At 40.3% G+C, this 18526-nt stretch overlaps 1 protein-coding gene across 1 annotated transcript in view; it reads left to right on the top strand.

Annotated features, from left to right (window-relative positions):
• Positions 1-18526, top strand: part of RGL1 (ral guanine nucleotide dissociation stimulator like 1) — a 109821-nt gene that overhangs the window by 82229 nt on the left and 9066 nt on the right. Inside the window, 5 exon segments of the mRNA XM_032226674.1 lie at positions 1409-1495; positions 6388-6420; positions 7032-7153; positions 10954-11043; positions 13493-13679. Of these exon segments, the coding sequence (XP_032082565.1) occupies positions 1409-1495; positions 6388-6420; positions 7032-7153; positions 10954-11043; positions 13493-13679 (519 nt within the window).

Genomic DNA, 18526 nt, shown 5'->3' with positions numbered 1-18526 from the left:
CACCCAAATACAAACAAAATAGGTTAGGTCCAAGTTAAATCAAGTTCAATAAAATTAGGAAATCACAATTTCTCACTCTGAACCAGTATATTCAACCAAGTCTGAACATTTGCTTAACTTTTTTTCATAGCTTCATGAAAAAAAATATAATCAATAGCAATAGCAATAGCAATAGCAGTTAGACTTATATACGCTTCATAGGGCTTCCAGCCCTCTCTAAGCGGTTTACAGAGTCAGCATATTGCCCCCACAGTCTGGGTCGTCATTTCACCCACCTCGGAAGGATGGAAGGCTGAGTCAACCTTGAGCCGGTGAGATTAGAACCGCTGAACTGCAGATAACAGTCAGCTGAAGTGGCCTGCAGTACTGCACCTTAACCACTGCGCCACCTCGGCTCCTTAAAATCAATCAAAAGGTAATAGTGAACAAATTCCTTAAGTTACTAATGGTGGATGAATTCTTTAGACCAGAATTTTGAGACACACACTTGTAACCTCATCGAACAATAGTTGGTCAATTATGTTTGAATAATGCCTTAGATACTTCAAAAATCAGATTTGTATGGAGAAAATTTGAAGTTAAAATTACAGCGAAATTAAACTTCTACTTCCCTTGAGTTCCATTAAATTTAACAATAAAAGTTTTTTATGATTTTATAAGATTTCCCCCCCCTGTTCTTCAGGGGCTATTAATGACATATTTAAATCTAATTTGTGTATTGTTTTTCCCTTCCAAAATTTTTGTTTCTTTTCCTGTATTCTATAAACATTCTAAAAACCATATTGAAGAAGAAGATTTTATTATACTTGCAATAATACATTACCAATTTGATCATCACTTTTTCTTCCCCTGTAAAAATAAGGTGCTGTAATTTTACAAGTGGCAAGTCATTTTATTTGTATGAATATACTATTCCCCCAAAGCAAATTGCTTACAATGGCAAGCAAATACTGTATAAGCAATAATATCCTGGAGTAAAGCATAACGGGAAAGAAACAAAAAGAGAAATACAAAGATAAAAGTTCTTAATGAAATAGTAAGTAGCCTCAACAAATCTCTCAGGAGAGGCCACTCCACAATATTGTGTTGTATTGAAATAGCTTCATTCATTTCCTGTCGGATCACATTTGATGTATGAATGGTTCTGACAGCTTAGCTCAACCAATCAGGAAAACCAGCCACTGCTAGGCCAGAATCCCGATTGCTCCTTCACAGGTGGCCATATCAACATGGAAAGATCAATGAAATAAATATACGTAGGAAAGAACTTAGTGTAGATATTTGAACTATGGAACTAGGGCTAAAGATCCTTGAACTACATAGAAGTTTGAACTGGATCCAAAGTCAAAACCCACTTAATGAATCAGAGCTGTGTTGGTTAATCTCTTTATGCTTTCATTTTGCTCAGGGTGTAATGCAAGGCACTGTTCCTTACCTTGGAACTTTCCTAACGGATTTGACCATGCTTGATACGGCGCTCCAGGACTATGTAGAGGTAGGATTGTAACACACACTCATGCATACTGTCATAGTTTTGCCTTCAGCATGTATTTGTAAAGCATCATCTCACTAGGCACAGACCAAACCAGTGGTGGGATTCAGCCAGTTCGCACCTATTCGGGAGAACCGGTTCTTAACTTTCCAAGTGGTTCAGAGAACCGGTTGTTGGAAGAAATCTTCTTTTGGTTTTTTTACAGGGCTAATCCTGTAAGGAAGGCAGGAAGGAAACATTCTGGTGTTGTTTCTAGCTTAATCTTTATTGCCCTGCTTACAGAAACTGCCTCTCCCGTTAACCCTGATTACATTGTAACAGCTAAGGCAAAGTGCCCATCGACCTGAGTAATGTTGAGTTGGTCACGGCCCCACGTCACATGACCACTAAGCCCCGCCTACCCACCTGGTCATTAGGACAGAGAACCGGTTGGTAAATTATTTGAATCCCACCACTGGACCAAACACAGAATTTTAATTAGGAAACGGAACGATTGCTAACAGTTATAAAACCGAGTTTATATTATTGGAATCTTCCCAATCCCATGCCTTGAATTAAAACAAATTCAAGTCTTGCACAGGTTTGTTCCCCTGGTTAAAAACAGATCTATATGCACAGGATAAGAGATACCAGTGTTTGTTGTTTAGACTAACATTAGCAGAATTTCCTCACAAATTCCACCATATCTTTGGAATAAGTTATATATTCATTGTAATGTACAAAAGGGTTCACCGACAAAAGGGCCACCGATAAAAGCGCGCCCGACTAAACCGCGGTGACAAAACCGCGAGTTCTGAACCGCGCCGACGAATGAGCGCTGAATTGCGCCGACAACAGCGCGTCGACAGAAGGGCACTGTAAACCTAAACCTAAACCTAACCCTAAACCTAACCCTAACCCTAACCCTAACCCTAAACCTAACCCTAACTCTAAACCTAACCCTAAACCTAACCCTAAACCTAACCCTTACCTTAACTTAAATCGCCCTTCTGTCGACGCGCTGTTGTAAAACGCCCTTCTGTTGACGCGCTGTTGTCAATACGCTGTTGTCGGCGCGTTGATGACGTCGCGGTTTTAGTGACGCGGTTTTGTCGGCGCGCTTTTGTCGGGTCACAGTACGAAAGCACATAAAATATAAAACATTAAATAAGTATTGAGGAAGGAAGGAAAAAAAGTCATCTGCCACATGAGGGGTTTTTGTGTAAAGTTTTATGTTTATAGTATCTCAAGACTTTATAGATTACAAAGATGTGCAATAATGTTGTAATGCATTAGGTTAGAACTGTAGTCAGTTCTGCAGCTCTACTATGCCACTATGTTGCTGTGCAAAAAATTTCTGTTGATAATTGTGAATATAATGCATAAGTGATAGACTGATTGGTTTGATTAGTAAGTGGGCTTTACCAGGAGTTATAACCAATAAATGAATTATAAATTGTGATGATAGTAGAGAACCCAATGGGTAAATTCATGAATATTTGGAAACCTTCAACTCACATTTTTTTTTGGAAAGAACTGGCCTCTGGTTCTGTTCAGTTTTTAATTCAGTTCTAGATCTTAACTGCAGCCTTTCCCAAGCAGATACCATTCAACATCGTGTCCTGTTTTGTATCTCCTGGAGAGTGAAAAATGTGTATTATAGGTTATGGTTGTTCCATGAGGTTTGGATAAATTATATTGTTTTTAGTTATGCTTTTAGTTTTTTTTTTAAATTTCATTCCTGTTTGGTGGTCAGACTACAAGCTTTGAATCAGATATAATTGACTAAGGAAGTCTTGAGGACACCAAATTATGGAAGGTTCTCTTAGTGCTTATCTACAAGCCGAGAATATTGTAGTTTATCTCTTATCTTTCTTCAGAAACATTCACTTATGAATCAGTCCACCCCCAATGTTGTGGCTATTCTTCCTTTGGAACTATTCCAAGAGTTTTACCGAGTATTTATGCTGCCAGCTTTGGTGCAACAGTAGAATTAGTTGATGCTGTTCCAGGCTTTGAAAAAGCATAGTAGCTCTTGCTTTATTCATGCTTTAACTATGTCTTAGTGTTGATTGTATTGTCTGTTGGCAGCACACAATACCTTTCATTTCATTCATTCATTTCATTTATTATATTTATATGCTGCCCTTTTCCCCCGAAGGGGACTCAGGGCAGCTAACAATTCAAATCAGGGAAGGGGGGGGTACAGACAAAAAAAAAAAAAACGATACATGACAATACACAATTTAAAAACACACAACAGTCATACCATTCGAGACGGGGCAACAGCTCTTTAGCCCCAGGCCTGTGGGAACAGCCAGGTTTTAAGGGCTTTGCGGAAGGCCTGGAGGGTGGTGAGGGTTCGAATCTCCATGGGGAGTTCGTTCCAAAGGGTCGGAGCAGCCACCGAGAAGGCTCTCCTCCGGGTAGTCGCCAGTCGACACTGGCCGGTGGATGGAATTCGGAGGAGGCCTAATCTGTGGGATCTAATCGGTCTAGCGGAGGTGATTGGCAGCAGGCGGTCTCTCAAGGCGGACCTTCCCCTTCTACTTAATGAATTCAGTAAAAAATCGCTCTGTGCAAAGAAGTTCTGGATTCAGTTTTTATTAAATGCCCTGTGCTTTTGTAGTTTTTGTGTTTTTCCCTTCCCCTCCTTCGGGTTTGTGCGCCGCCCTGAATCCCGCAGGGAATAGGGCGGCATATAAATAAAATGAAACTCAAACTCAAACTTATGACAATCCCCAAAGGATTGCAGCAGGATTGCTGAATGCTCATTACTTGGATTCTTTCGTGGGGAAATACATAAAACAAATGTATTATTATCAGTGTACAAATAAATGTACAAATGCATTTGTTTCAATAGATCAGGAATAGAGACCTACACAGAACATTTTGGGAGGCCAAGTAGATTAATCTTAATCACACGCGTGGGCAGAATTTTTTGTTGCTCCTGGAATTTATATTTGGGAGGTGCAGTAATTCCCCCTCCTCCTTTGTTAACTTGTTTATGGATTTCCCGCTACAGTTTTCATGTGCTTCCCATCTCAGTAGGTGGTGAAGCAATGCTTTTTAATAGTTCTGGATAAGAAGGGGCCTTGAGCCTGTAGAAAAAGTATTTGTAACCTCATGATTCAAGGTTGTTGCACTTCAGGAAGCTCCACCACGTGCATACGTTTATAACTTGTGTGAATTGTGCCACATAAGAGACTACAAACCCAAAGCTAACTAATGTCTTCAAGTCAAATTTGTTCCCTGAAAGTCCCAAATCATCTGTGGGAAGGGAAGGACACCCTGCAGCTGTAAAGAAAGCAGCTGATTCAGCCTAATAGGCATGTACATCAGCATTAGCATAATTACATCATTGTAAAGTGTGGGGAATATATATGTGTGTGTGTGTGTGTATGTATGTGTGTATATATGTGTGTGTGTGTGTGTGTGTGTGTTTTATTGTGCTGATAAATAAATAAAGGGAGACTAGTATAGATCTATTTCAAGCTATTTAGCTCTCATCGGCTAGCCACACCCTTACTGGGATTTGAACCTGGGCTGTATTATATCTTAGGCAGATGTGTTAACCACTAAGCCACAAGGTTCTCCTCCTGTATCAGCTGAGCCAGGGAAATAGAACAGAACCTGTTCTGTATTACATACTAGCCAGACTTCTTAGCCATTAGGCCACAGGCTCTTATCCGTTATCAGCGAAGCCAGGGTGAAAGGTATCTATTAGATTTTTACAACCCCTGCTAAGGGGTATATATACTATATACTATATACTATATACTATATACTATATACTATATATATATATATATATATATATATATATATATATATATATACTATATACTATATACTATATATATATATATATATATATATATATATGTGTGTGTGTGTGTGTGTGTGTGTGTGTGTGTGTATGTATGTATGTATATGTGTGTGTGTGTGTGTGTGTGTGTGTGTGTGTGTGTGTGTATATATATATATATATATATATATATATATATATATATATATATATATATATATATGTTTATTTATTTATTTATTTATTTATTTTTTATTTGTGCTGATAAATAAATAAAGGGATACTTTATATAGTATCACAACCCCAGGTATGCCCAAATATGGGAGGAAGTCTACTGCTTCCATTCTCTGTCTATCGGCTCGTCACAAGAGACCATCCAGACAGAAACCCAATATTTTTACTGTTGCCTTTGCTACATTTGTGTTGTATTTGTGCTGATAAATAAATAAAGGGAGACTAGTATAGCTATTTCAAGCTATTTAGCTCTCATCAGCTAGCCATACCCTTACTGGGATTCGAACCTGGGCTGTATTACATCTTAGGCAGATGTGTTAACCACTAAGCCACAAGGTTCTCCTCCTGTATCAGCTGAGCCAGGGAAATAGGTATGTATTTAGTGTCACAACCCCTGGTATGCCCAAATATGGGAGGAAGTATATATGTATGTATGGTGTCTTGGGATGAGCCGATAGACAGAGAAAGGAAGCAGTATGCTTCCTCCCATATTTGGGCATACCAGGGGTTGTGACACAAAACACCTATTTGTATATATATGTATATATATGTGTATATATGTATATATATGTGTGTGTATGTATGTATGTATGTATGTATGTATATATATATATATATATATATATATATATATATATATATATATATATATATATATATATATATATATATATATATATATATATATATATATTCAAATTATTGAAGAAAGTTTGGCAGAGAGGCCATGATTGATTGCGGAGTGAGATTTAAAAGCATCTTCATGGTACCAGTCTTGAAAGTTTTGCCCTTTTGGAAAATGTATTCCTTTGTAGCCATTATTACCTCCATTAAAAATGCAGATTTTGTAACTATACCATCCATTTCTTTGTAGGGAGGACTGATAAACTTTGAGAAGAGAAGGCGGGTAAGTTTGCATTTTGATTCCACCATTCAGTCACAATTTAATGGTCCACAGAAATCTGAGGATTTATTTATTGTTTTTAGGGAGAAACAGGAGAACAGTGTAATTATAGAGCTTAACATTTTCAACCAGAATTGTAAAGCAAGTTCCAGGAGAGACAATTGGACTATTAAACGCAGTTCCTCTCAAGTACAATTTGACTAGTTTATCTTTTTCTTCACCTGGTTGGCTGTACAATATGCCTCCCCATAATACTGTATGTAAAGCACATCAACATAGGTGTAGGAATGTCTCAAGATTATAACTTTTTGTGGTATTCTTATACTTTTTGTCTTCTTTCTGCATTTTTGTCTTTGATTTCTTTTTTCCCCTTTTCTTTATTCTGTATTAATTTTGTTAGTTTTTAAATTTTTAATCATTTTTTTAAAAACCCAAGAATAGATGCTTAATGCCATTCAGAGCCAAATTATCTTGTCAGTGAACTGGTCGTGAGTTGTTCAACATCTCTAATCATCCCACGTCCTTCTGCTGCTCTGCACTGTGAGACTGTGAGTCTATATTGGGCTTCCTTTTTCCTTATTCAGATGGCCTCTCTTGTTCCATTTTTTTTCCAGGAATTTGAAGTCATTGCTCAGATTAAACTCCTACAGTCTTCCTGTAATAGCTACTGCATGACTTCAGACCAAAAATTCATCCAGTGGTTCCAGAGACAACGACAATTAACAGAGGAAGAAAGGTGAGATAAAATTTTCATTTGTAACAGGCAGATTTTTTTTTACATAATTCCAGCTCTTTCCTTATCTCCTTTGATCATCTGAGACAAAAGAACAAAACTGTATTTTAAAATTGTTGTGGAATGCACAAGACATTGAATCACCTTTGAAATGTCTACAAGAAACACACATGACCATTAAGTTCAATGTAAAGATGTTATCAATTTTTTATTCTTTTTTCAAATATATTTTAGATAGTTTTTGTTAAAGATTTATACCGTGTATGGGTTCTGGGAAGTCGGGGGAGGGAAGGCTGGGGGGGGGGTTGGGGGGGAGGGGGGGAGGGAGGGATGAATATTAGGCTTGACGAGGGGTGTTAGATTTTAATGTAATATGATTGCACATGTATACTGTCTTCTCTTGTTTTTTCTTTAAAACTAAGATATATTAAGTATGGATATGGATATGGAAGCATAAATACCATCAACATAGAATGGAGTTTGCTCAGAAGTGGAAATACACCAATGGGAGGAAGAGTGGGAGACACAATAGAGAAGAAAGATGGGAAGAGAGTGATAGGAGAGAGGGTAAGGGGGGAAGATGAGGAGGATAAGGAGGAGTGAAATGTAGAGAGAGGAGAAGGAGAAAGGAAGGGGAAATAGAGTAGAAAAGGATGATGGAGGGAAGAAAGGAGGTAGGAGGGAGATAGAAGAAAGAGGCGTATGGAGAGCAGAAGAGCCAATAATGGGTTTTTATCTTTCTGGGCGTTGATGACAAGAGGAACTGATATAATTACTACTTAATACAATAGGATATTGGCTATGTAATAGTGTACATGTGATTATATGTTATGAAAATGGAAAATAAAAAAAGTATATTAAAAAAAAGAAACACACATGCTGCTTTCACAGGGAGGGATAAGTATGACCCTGTACTTATGTGCAATGCTTACAAATACACACACACACACACACACACACACACACACACACAAACACAGGGCAAAGCTTTGTTCACTTGTTTAGGTCTGCCACCTTGATATTTTTTTAACCAGCCCTGGAGAAGTATAGAACTCTTCATACCATGAAGCAGTGGAGAACTCCAAGTACAGTCCTAGAGAGGTCTAGGGAGATTCTCAGTCATCCAGGTCATGACAGCGGGGGCTGTCGGGCTGGAAACCCAAGCCCCATTAGCCCCAAAGGCCGCTACGCCAGCAAAGAGCTTACTTACCTCCTCGGCAGGCATCAATAGAGAGCCAAGGGCTCTCTATAGGGCTCTTAGAGGCGTGGTGCGGATGGGGGGAAGCGATCGGACCAGTGGCAACTGGATGTGTGAGGCCCGGATGGGTGGAGCGAGCGAGGGGGCGTTCCACTGCTGGAACCGGTTCTAAACAGCACGCTAGATTTGTGGAACCTATTCTAGCGAACCGGTTAGAACCGGCAGGAACCCACCCGATTCAAACATACTAGAAACAGTGCCTCAAGAACCAGGAAATCAATCACTGCAAGACGGTATCCTTTGGAATAGGATATTGGTATCCTTCCTTTGCCCTGGAAGATGCTATTCTTAACTTTATCTTTCTCCTAAATGCTTTTTCCTCTCGCCCAAGATCTGATAATTTTTAGGTCTGGAGAACCTCTACATAAAAATGTTTATTTTGACAGCTATTTGTTTCGCCAAAAAAATGTAAACATGTCACAAGACTTTTAGCCCACCCAACTCATGTTCTGCAATATTTACCATAACAACAAAGTGGTTGGCCAACATTTGAGTCCTGGCACATAAAGATTCCCACCACAGCAAGTGCTAATACTGCGTAGTGCAAAATTTTTAAAAAATGCTATTTTTTCCCCCCAATCATGATCTCACACAGAACCCTAGCTGAGAAAGGCTGAGCTCAAGGTTCATTTTAAGCCTTCCAAACTCTTCAACATGCTTCTGTTAAAACTGAAATGATCCATCAAGGTAGTATCTGTTAATAAATTCTGACTTTTGGCTTCTCTCAAAATAGCCAGCCAGCATTTACAGCAATATGCAGCTATATATAACCCATGAAGTTGTCTTTTTATATCAACTTCCTTTTCCCGTGACATTTTGAGTTCCACTAAACAGGTGCAAAGCTTGTTTTTTTTTATCTTCTCTCTTTCTCTGATGTTGCCATGGTTGAATTGTAATTTGTGAGCCCAAAAGGCTGGATTTCAGTAATGCAGAGTAGCAATTGCATTTTATGGGTTTTATTTACAGATTTAACTCATTACAGAAAAGCCTTCTGTGTACATGTCTATGCTTCTATGCGCTGTTGGCTCTCCTCTCTTCTTAGCCCATGTTTGAAATATAAGGCCAGGAGTGCATTTTACTTGAACATTTATTTGTTCCTACTTGGTGCTCAGAATTTCATCTGGGTACTTGAGAGACCGCCTGCTGCCAATTACCTCCCACAGACCCATTAGATCTCACAGGGTTGGCATCCTCCGGGTGCCATCTACCAGCCAATGCCACCTGGCTATTACCCGGGGGAGGGCCTTCTCTGTGGCAGCTCCGGCCCTCTGGAATGAACTCCCCGCAGGGATTCGGACCCTCACCTCTCTCCAGGCCTTCCGAAAAGCCGTCGAAACCTGGCTTTGCCGGCAGGCCTGGGGGTGATGAGTTCCCTCCCCTCTCAACATGTATGGTTGTGCGACTGTTGTCTACTTTTATTATTTGCATTTTGTCTTTTTATGTTCCCCTTTTTCCCCCTTGAATTGTTCGCTGCCCTGAGTCCTCCCGGAGAAGGGCGGCATACAAATAATAAAATTCTATTCTATTCTATTCTATCTGCTCATGGAGTTAGAATACATTATATTAGAATATAGAATATATTGCATATACGTTGAAAAGGATCCATCTTGGGTCATACATTGGTCTCTGGACGCGCTTCAAGGTGCTAGTCGTTACTTTTAAAGCCCTACATGGTTTAGGACCTGGTTACCTGAGAGACCGCCTCCTGCCACTTACCTCCCAACGACCAACAAGATCGCACAGATTGGGCCTCCTCCGGGTGCCGTCGACCGGACAATGCCGGCTGGCGGCTCCCCAGGGGAGGGTCTTCTCTGTAGCTGCACCGGTCCTGTGGAACGATCTACCCGTAGAGATCCAGACCCTTACCACTCTCCCGGCCTTCCGTAAAGCCACTAAACCAGCCCCACTTAGACTGAATGGATGGTGTAATTTTAAAATTTGCATCTTTATTTTAAATTTTAAATGCTTCTTTTATCTTGCCTGTAAGCCGCCCAGAGTCCCAAGGGAGTGGGCGGCATACAAATTTTATTGAATTGGAAATTGGAAATACAGAAATAGGAGCTTTCTACAAGATGTAATGAAAGATGATTTTTTTGTCTGTGTTTTCCTTTAATAAAAAAAATAAAAACTTTTTAAAAAAATAAATAGGATCCAAGGAAGAAGAATAAACCCAAGAAGTATCCTAGTTCCTATACAACACAAAATATATCTTCAAAAAGAGGGGAAAAAAACACTCTTCGGTTATATTTGAAACTTATTGAATAACAGAGTTTCTCAGTCTTGGCAATTTTAATACATGCTTGCTGGGGAATTCTGGGAGTTGAACATGTGTTCAAGCTGCCACGGTTGAGAAAAACTGGAATAACTTATAGTAACATAGCTACTTAGTTTGAAGTAAGGTCTACATAGGTATAAAACCTTTTTCCAAACTAAAAATAAAGAAATAAAAACAAAATACCTTGTTTTGGATATAATTCAGTGATTTAATTTTATGATAGCGGTATTTTACGCAGTTCTAATCAAAAGGTGATCTCTAATCTTCCAGCTATGCCCTTTCCTGTGAGGTTGAAGCAATGATTGACACAACCACGACGTCTCCTAAACCGCGGAAGAGCATGGTGAAACGCTTGAGCCTGTAAGTTTGCACGGGGGAGTGAAGGTTGGGAGTCTGGAGAACTGAGGGTTGTTCCCTGGAGAGAACATCTGCTCTCCTTCGTGCGAAAAGACTGAAATCATGTGCAAAAACCACACTTATACCTGTGCGAATGAACAATCCTGTGTTATTACTGCAGATCCTCGCTGAAAGGAAAGGCATTTGGAAGCATAGACGTTTCAAAAGCCTTCCTCCTTGCCTTGTTTTAGAGGCAGGTAAAGAATTCATAGGGGACGCAGTGGCTCAGTGGCTAAGCTTGTCGATCAGAAAGGTCGGCAGTTCGGCGGTTCGAATTCCTAGTGCCGCGTAACGGAGTGAGCTCCCGTTAACTTGTCCCAGCTTCTGCCAACCTAGCAGTTCAAAACCATGACAAAATATGCGATTAGAAAAATAAGGACCACTTTGGTGGGAAGGTAGCGTTGCGTGTACCTCCGGTATTTAGTCATGCTGGCCACATGACCACCGAGAGGTCTTCAGATGCGCTGGCTCTTTAGCTTTGAAACAGAGATGAGCAGCACCCCCTAGAGTCAGGAACGACTAGCACATATGTGCGAGGGGAGCCTTTATCTTTTAAAACAATTCATCCTATTTAAAATATAGGATGTCTCTCTAAGCCCCAGGAGGGCTTATAGTATTTACCTTATGTCATGATACCCAACTGAAATTTGCAAGTTAACGCTATTCTAATCAGCTTCATTCTTCCATAGCCAAGGGAATTAATAGTGTAACTTCAAGACTCATTAACTGAAGCAAACTGTTTTTCATAGATTTAAACAAAGAAAAATGAGTGTGAATAATCAAGCACTCTACTAGAGTTTCCTCACCTGTACTAAGACTTGAAAAGTGAAATAAATAATTCTTCCCTGACTATCTATATCTATATCTACAGTATATCTGCACAAGTCTACTATATATACAACTCCATGTGATAGTTGTCCAAGCCAGCATATATTTGTATTTAAAGGAATATATCCCAATCTCATTTCACTGTCATGGTTAGATGTTGAAGCAAAATGCCTTTTTTTCTATTCCGACCCCATCCTATATTAACAATAAACAATCTCCCCCCCCCCCCGAAAATTTAAATCAAAACGTTGCAAATGAAGAAGAATTGACTGAAGCCTCAATGCTATTTGGAATAATAAAGAGAATCTATATTAGAAAATTGATATTAGGTGTATGTACTTTTGATGAATTACTATATATAAATATAGTATATAAATACATACATAAATACACATGGAAAAAACTCCCAACTTCAACCACTGCCCATATTTATTCATAATTCCCAATGAAATTGATATAGCTGTATAGCTTTCATCAACTAGGCCTGCAATAATATATAAAACTTCCCTGAACAAAATTAGATACCGTATTTTTCGGAATATAAGACACACCGGAGTATAAGACACACCAAGGTTTTGAAGAAGCAAATTTAAAAAAAAGTAGGTATGTAGATAGAGGGATAGAGAGGGAGAGAAAGAGAGAGAAATACACTAGGCAGGTAGGGGGAGAGAGTAGTTAGGTAGGCAGGTAGATAAAGGGATAGAGAGAGAGAGAGAAATAGAGAGCGATAGAGAGAAATACAGTAAGTAGGTAGGGGGAGAGAGAGGATGTAGGTAGGTAGCGGGATAGAGAGAGAGAAATAGAAAGAGATAGAGAGACAAATACAGTAGATGGGTAGGGAGAGAGAGAGTAGCTAAGTTAGTAGGGAGAGAGAAATAGAGAGAGAGAAATCCAGTAGATAGATAGGGAGGGAGGGAGGGAGAATAGGTAGGTAAGTAGGTAAATAGGTAAATAGAGGGGGAAGAGAGAAATACAGTAGATAGGTAGGGAGAGGGAGGGAGGGAGAGAGAGAGAGAGAGAGAGAGAGAGAGAGAAGTAGGTAGGTAGATGTTTCCATGTGTATTTATCAATGTGCTGGAGAAGGAAATAGCTGACAATCTGCAGCACCTAAGACTTTGTTTCTGCTGGCACAGCACTTGATCAATGTAATTCTCATCAATCACTTAAAGAAAAAGGGGGGAGTTTTTGCACTCTGCAAACCTCCCAAAAATGGTCCGTTTTTAAAAAAAGGCATGAATAGCCTTGGGGGAGCTTGCAGAGTGCTCCGGGGGGGGGGGGGGGGGGCAAAAACAAGCAAAAAACAGCCTATATTTTGCAAAAACGGGTCCGTTTTTTGTCAAAAAAATTGCATGCCTAGCCTTATGGAGGCTTATAGAATGCTGCTGGGGGGTGGTGGTAAAAAGTCCTTCGGGATTGGGCGGCATACAAATCCATTAAAATTCAAATTCAATTCCTCTGAAGTTACCAAGAATGTGGTTACGGGGAATAACATTGCAGGCTTGTCCACTTCAGATCCAGTTCATTTTCTCTACTCTTCACCAACATTTTGCCTTCTTTCATTTGTCACTTTGTTGTGTTGAGACAGCTTATTTCTGGGACCCGATGTGATTGCTAATAGCACGCCTACCAAAGAACAGCCCAAGTCCGTACCGAGCGGGAGCTCCGGGGAAAGCATGGATTCAGTCAGTGTATCGTCCTGCGAGTCAAACCATTCCGAATCGGAGGACATCTGCATCACTCCTACGGATACCCCGGATGAGGCCCAAAAGAAAGTATGAGCCAGAAAGACCACTCTTGATTTCCAGGAGGAGATATTGGGATTAAAGGAGGGATCTTAAAATCTTTGCCATCACACCTCCCTTTAGTGCAATCTCAATGGCTTCAACTGGTCCAGAATGCGGCTGTGCGGGTAATCATGGGGGCACCTAGGTGCTCCCATGTTACACCCCTTTTAGGCGGCCTGCACTGGTTGCCGGTTGTCTTCCGGGTGCGATTCAAGGTACTAATTATGACTTTAAAGCGCTCCATGGCTTAGGCCCAGGATACCTGCGAGACCACCTACTGCCACCGGTATCCTCCCACCGTCCAGTGCGATCCCACAGAGTCGGCCTCCTCAGGATGCCGTCAGCCAGACAGTGTTGGCTAGCGACCCCCAGGGGGAGAGCCTTCTCTGTGGGAGCGCCTTCCCTCTGGAATGAGCTGCCCCCGGAGCTTCGTATAATCCCCGATCTCCGGTCCTTCCGACGCACCCTAAAAAGTTGGCTTTTCCAGCAAGCTGGCCTGGCCTGAACAAAACAAAATAAATTATTGATCATTGTTAATTTTAATCTTTTTTAAAAAAAAATGTTATTGTCAATTCTAATTGGGTTTGTTTGGGATATTCTATTTAATTTTTTTTAACTTTTGTATTATGTGTTTCTTTTAATGTTGTACGCCGCCCTGAGTCCTTGGGAGAAGGGTGGCATATAAATCTAATAAACCTAAACCTAATGGAGGCAGCTCCCTTAAAATGCCAAAGGCCAAAAGGAAACTAATATAATGAAACTTTGGGAAAGGTGGATTTATTGTAATAACATACAACTAAAAAGTTCTTCGCCCCTTCCATGCATGCTGTCTGCCTCTCCCCAAGGATATATCTTCCGGTTTGAAAATCCTGGGCTAGGTCTACCTGAAAATACTAACTGTGATGTACAGGGCGGGGCATAACCTTTTCCTAGGGGGTCACAGCAACACTTGTAATAACAACACAAATAATTCATACACCATTCGAAAGCCCATCAAAAACTGAGTTTATTGACACGATTTAATAGTCAGTATGACCACCATTAGCCCTTCGAACAGCATTCAAACGAGGTGGATTGATAAACGTCGCTCCAGCATCGCGAGCCTCTCGAAAGGCAATGCATTTTATTCTGTCAATGATCCTTTGTTCTTCCGAATCGAATTTTCCAGCCATTCTTAAAGCAAATTTAACATTTAATAGCTCATTCAATTCAGTTTTTTATGGGCTTTAAAATGAGGTGTCGCGGAAGTTGTAAACTGCTGTCGATCTTGCTGTGACCCCCTAGGAAAAGGTTATGCCCCACCCTGTAGAAACTTTTCTACCCAACTTTCTTCCTGGTGTAAACATGGGATATTCGTCTGAAACTCATTTCCAATTTTTAACTCTTGGTTAAAAAGTTGGCATGATGAGAAAGGATTTCGGATCCTCATGGGAAGTGAATGGAGCATCCCCCACTGCACTAGCAATCACACCCTATGGGTTGATAGTCTTGTTGGAGGGTTTTGATTTGCCGCAGTGGTGATTCGGAGACTTCAGCTTGTCCAGAATGCAGCCGCGCGAGCGATCGTGGGTGTACCTCAGTTCACCCACGTAACACCTATCCTCCACGAGCTGCACTGGTCTCCGGATACGCTTCAAGGCCCTAGTCGTCACTTATAAAGCCCTTCATGGTATTGGACCTGGGTACTTGAGAGACCGCCTGCTGCCAATTACCTCCATTAGACCGATTAGATCCCACAGATTAGGCCTCCTCCAAATTCCATCCGCCGGCCAGTGTCGACTGGCGACTACCCGGAGGAGAGCCTTCTCTGTGGTTGCTCCGACCCTCTGGAATGAACTCCTTGTGGAGATTCGAACCCTCACCACCCTCCAGGCCTTCCGCACAGCCCTTAAAACCTGGCTGTTCCGACAGGCCTGGGGCTAAAGAGCTGTTGCCCCCGTCTCGAATGGTATGACTGTTGTGTTTTAAATTATGCATTGTTATGCTTTGTTTCTTTAAAACTTTTTGTCTGTATCCCCCTTCCCTGGTTTGAGTTGTGAGCCACCCTGAGTCCCCTTCGGGGGAAAAGGGCGCCATATAAATACAATAAACTGAAACTGAACTGAAACTGAACTGATACTTTCTGCAGTAGGAGAAAGCCAGATTCTGGTACAATGAATGTGCTCAGTTGACTTTGCCAACTGATTTACAGGGGGCCCAGTTTACCCATAATATGAACCCGAAATCATTTTGTCCCTATCCATCCCATCTCTCTACAGCAGTGTTTCTCAACCTTGGCAACTTGAAGATGTCTGGACTTCAACTCCCAGAATTCCCCAGCCAGCATTCGCTGGCTGGGGAATTCTGGGAGTTGAAGTCCAGACATCTTCAAGTTGCCAAGGTTGAGAAACACTGCTCTATAGGATCAAAGTGAAGCAACCTGTGAACCTCCAGATATTGCTGAATTATAATGCACAGTATCTCTCATCGTTAGGAGTGTATTTTAGTAATCCTATAGCTGGTCAAAAGTTTCTGCATCCCTGAATCAGGTTATCAGCTTCCAGAGACAAGAACAATGGAGTTCTTGGTGCTCTCAAGAGTATTAGGAATGTATGGTTTTCTCCTTGATAGTTCCTTGAGTAAGCCATTGTTTTCTTCTAGATTGTTTGTCAGGTGTTAATCCTTGTTTATCTGGGTGTTGATTGCTGGAGAGGATGTGTTCGGGTCTTTTTGTTTCCTTCTTAGCCTTTTCATTGTCTCTTTTGAATGCTTTGTAAATATAATTTATATCTCCATGTCTATTGATGGTTGATTCATGTCTACGAACAAACAATTAAGCTCAGAGAGCATCAAGGATTCCTTAGTTCAAATCCAAGATTTATATATATATTCTTTGACTGGAACAAAATGAACATAAAGGTGATCTTGGAAGAAAAGTAATGTTTCTGTGGTGAATATAACCCTTAAAATTTTTATAAAAGGCCCTCCTACTCTACAGGGGAAAGAACTTCAGTTTAAAAAAAAAAATCAAAAGGAAAGATTTTCTAAGATTGTAGCTACAGCTGTAGAAGGAGCTAACAAAAAAAATTGTAGGTTCTGCCATCTGCTGGTCAGTTCTAAATTCAGGAAATATGATTTGTTTGAAGGCATCTTATGTTACATGTACTTCTTCTCCCTCAGAGTATTTAGTACTAGCATGCAAAGAAATAAAAAGCTCAAAAGAGCATGTCTGTCTTAACTTGGACTATTTCAGTTCTTCCAGTGGTGCAATTCAATATAAGCTGCTTCAATGGAACTTACTTTAAATATATGTATATAGAGTAGAGTAGAGTAGAATAGAATAGAATAGAATAGAATTCTTTATTGGCCAATTGTGATTGGACACACAAGGAATTTGTGTTCGGTGCATAGGCTTTCAGTGTACACAAAGAAGAATAGCGTAGAATAGAATAGAATAGAATAGAATAGAATAGAATAGAATAGAATAGAATTCTTTATTGGCCAATTGTGATTGGACACACAAGGAATTTGTGTTCGGTGCATAGGCTCTCAGTGTACATAAAGAAGAATAGAATAGAATAGAATAGAATAGAATAGAATTCTTTATTGGCCAATTGTGATTGGACAGACAAGGAATTTATGTTCGGTGCATAGGCTCTCAGTGTACACAAAGAAGAATAGAATAGAATAGAATAGAATAGAATAGAACAGAACAGAACAGAACAGAACAGAATAGAATTCTTTATTGACCAAGTGTGATTGGACACACAAGGAATTTGTCTTTGGTGCAGATGCTCTCAGTGTCCATAAAAGAAACAGAAACATTAATCAAGAGCCATAAGATACAACACAGTGATAGTCATAGGTTACTACAGTAATAAGCAATCAAATCATACTAGGAAACACATAAAACAATATAAATCGAAAAGATACCAGTAACGTGGTTATAGTCATAAGTGGGTGGAGATAGGTAATAGGAAGGATGAGAAGAAGAATAGCAATACAAATAATTTGACAGTGTTGTGGGAATTAGTTGTTTAGCAGATAGATGGTATTCAGGAGAAAACTGTCCTTGTCTCTAGTTGTTCTGGTGTGCAGTGCCCTACAGCATCATTTTAAAGTTAGACGTTGAACCAATTAATGTCCAGGATGTGAGGGATCTGTAGATATTTTCACAGCCCTCTTTTGGACTTTGCAATATAGGTCCTCAATGGGAGGCAGGTTGGTAGCAATTGTTTTAATTATCCATTGAAGTCTGTGTCTGTCTTGTTTGGTTGCAGAGCCAAACCAGGCAGTTATAGAGGTGCAGATGACAGACTCAATAATTCCTCTATATAAGTGAATCAGCCCAATCCTGGGGCAGTTTGAGCTTTCTGAATTGGTGCAGAAAGAACATTCTTTGCTGTGTTTTTGTGATGACGTTTTTGATGTTGCGTGTCCATTTTAAGCCTTGAGATATGATAGAACATAGATTTTGGATGTAGCAATCTGATGTAGCAAGAGAGTTGAAAATTCTAATTACATCTACAAAGGATTGGCAGGATAACAGTTTTTAGTGGAGGCAAAGTTGAACTGACCAAAATATTGGAACCTTTTTATCTCCAGGTGATGGCCCTAAACCAGTGGTGGGTTTCAAAAATTGTTGGAACCTACTCTGTGGGTGTGGCTTCCTTTGTGGGAGTGGCTTGCCGCCCATGTGACCAGATGGGAGTGGCTTGCCGTCCATGTGACCGGATGGGAGTGGCTTGCTGCCCATGTGACCGGATGGGAGTGGCTTGCTGCCCATGTGACCAGATGGGAGTGGCTTGCCGCCCATGTGACCAGAAATTCATAATTATAAATTATGAATTAGTACT

The sequence above is a fragment of the Thamnophis elegans genome, chromosome 11 (assembly GCF_009769535.1).
Source record: "Thamnophis elegans isolate rThaEle1 chromosome 11, rThaEle1.pri, whole genome shotgun sequence".
Lineage (NCBI taxonomy): Eukaryota > Metazoa > Chordata > Lepidosauria > Squamata > Colubridae > Thamnophis > Thamnophis elegans.
The sequence above is the reverse complement of the archived record's forward strand: the minus strand, read 5'-3'. Positions and strand labels throughout refer to the sequence as shown.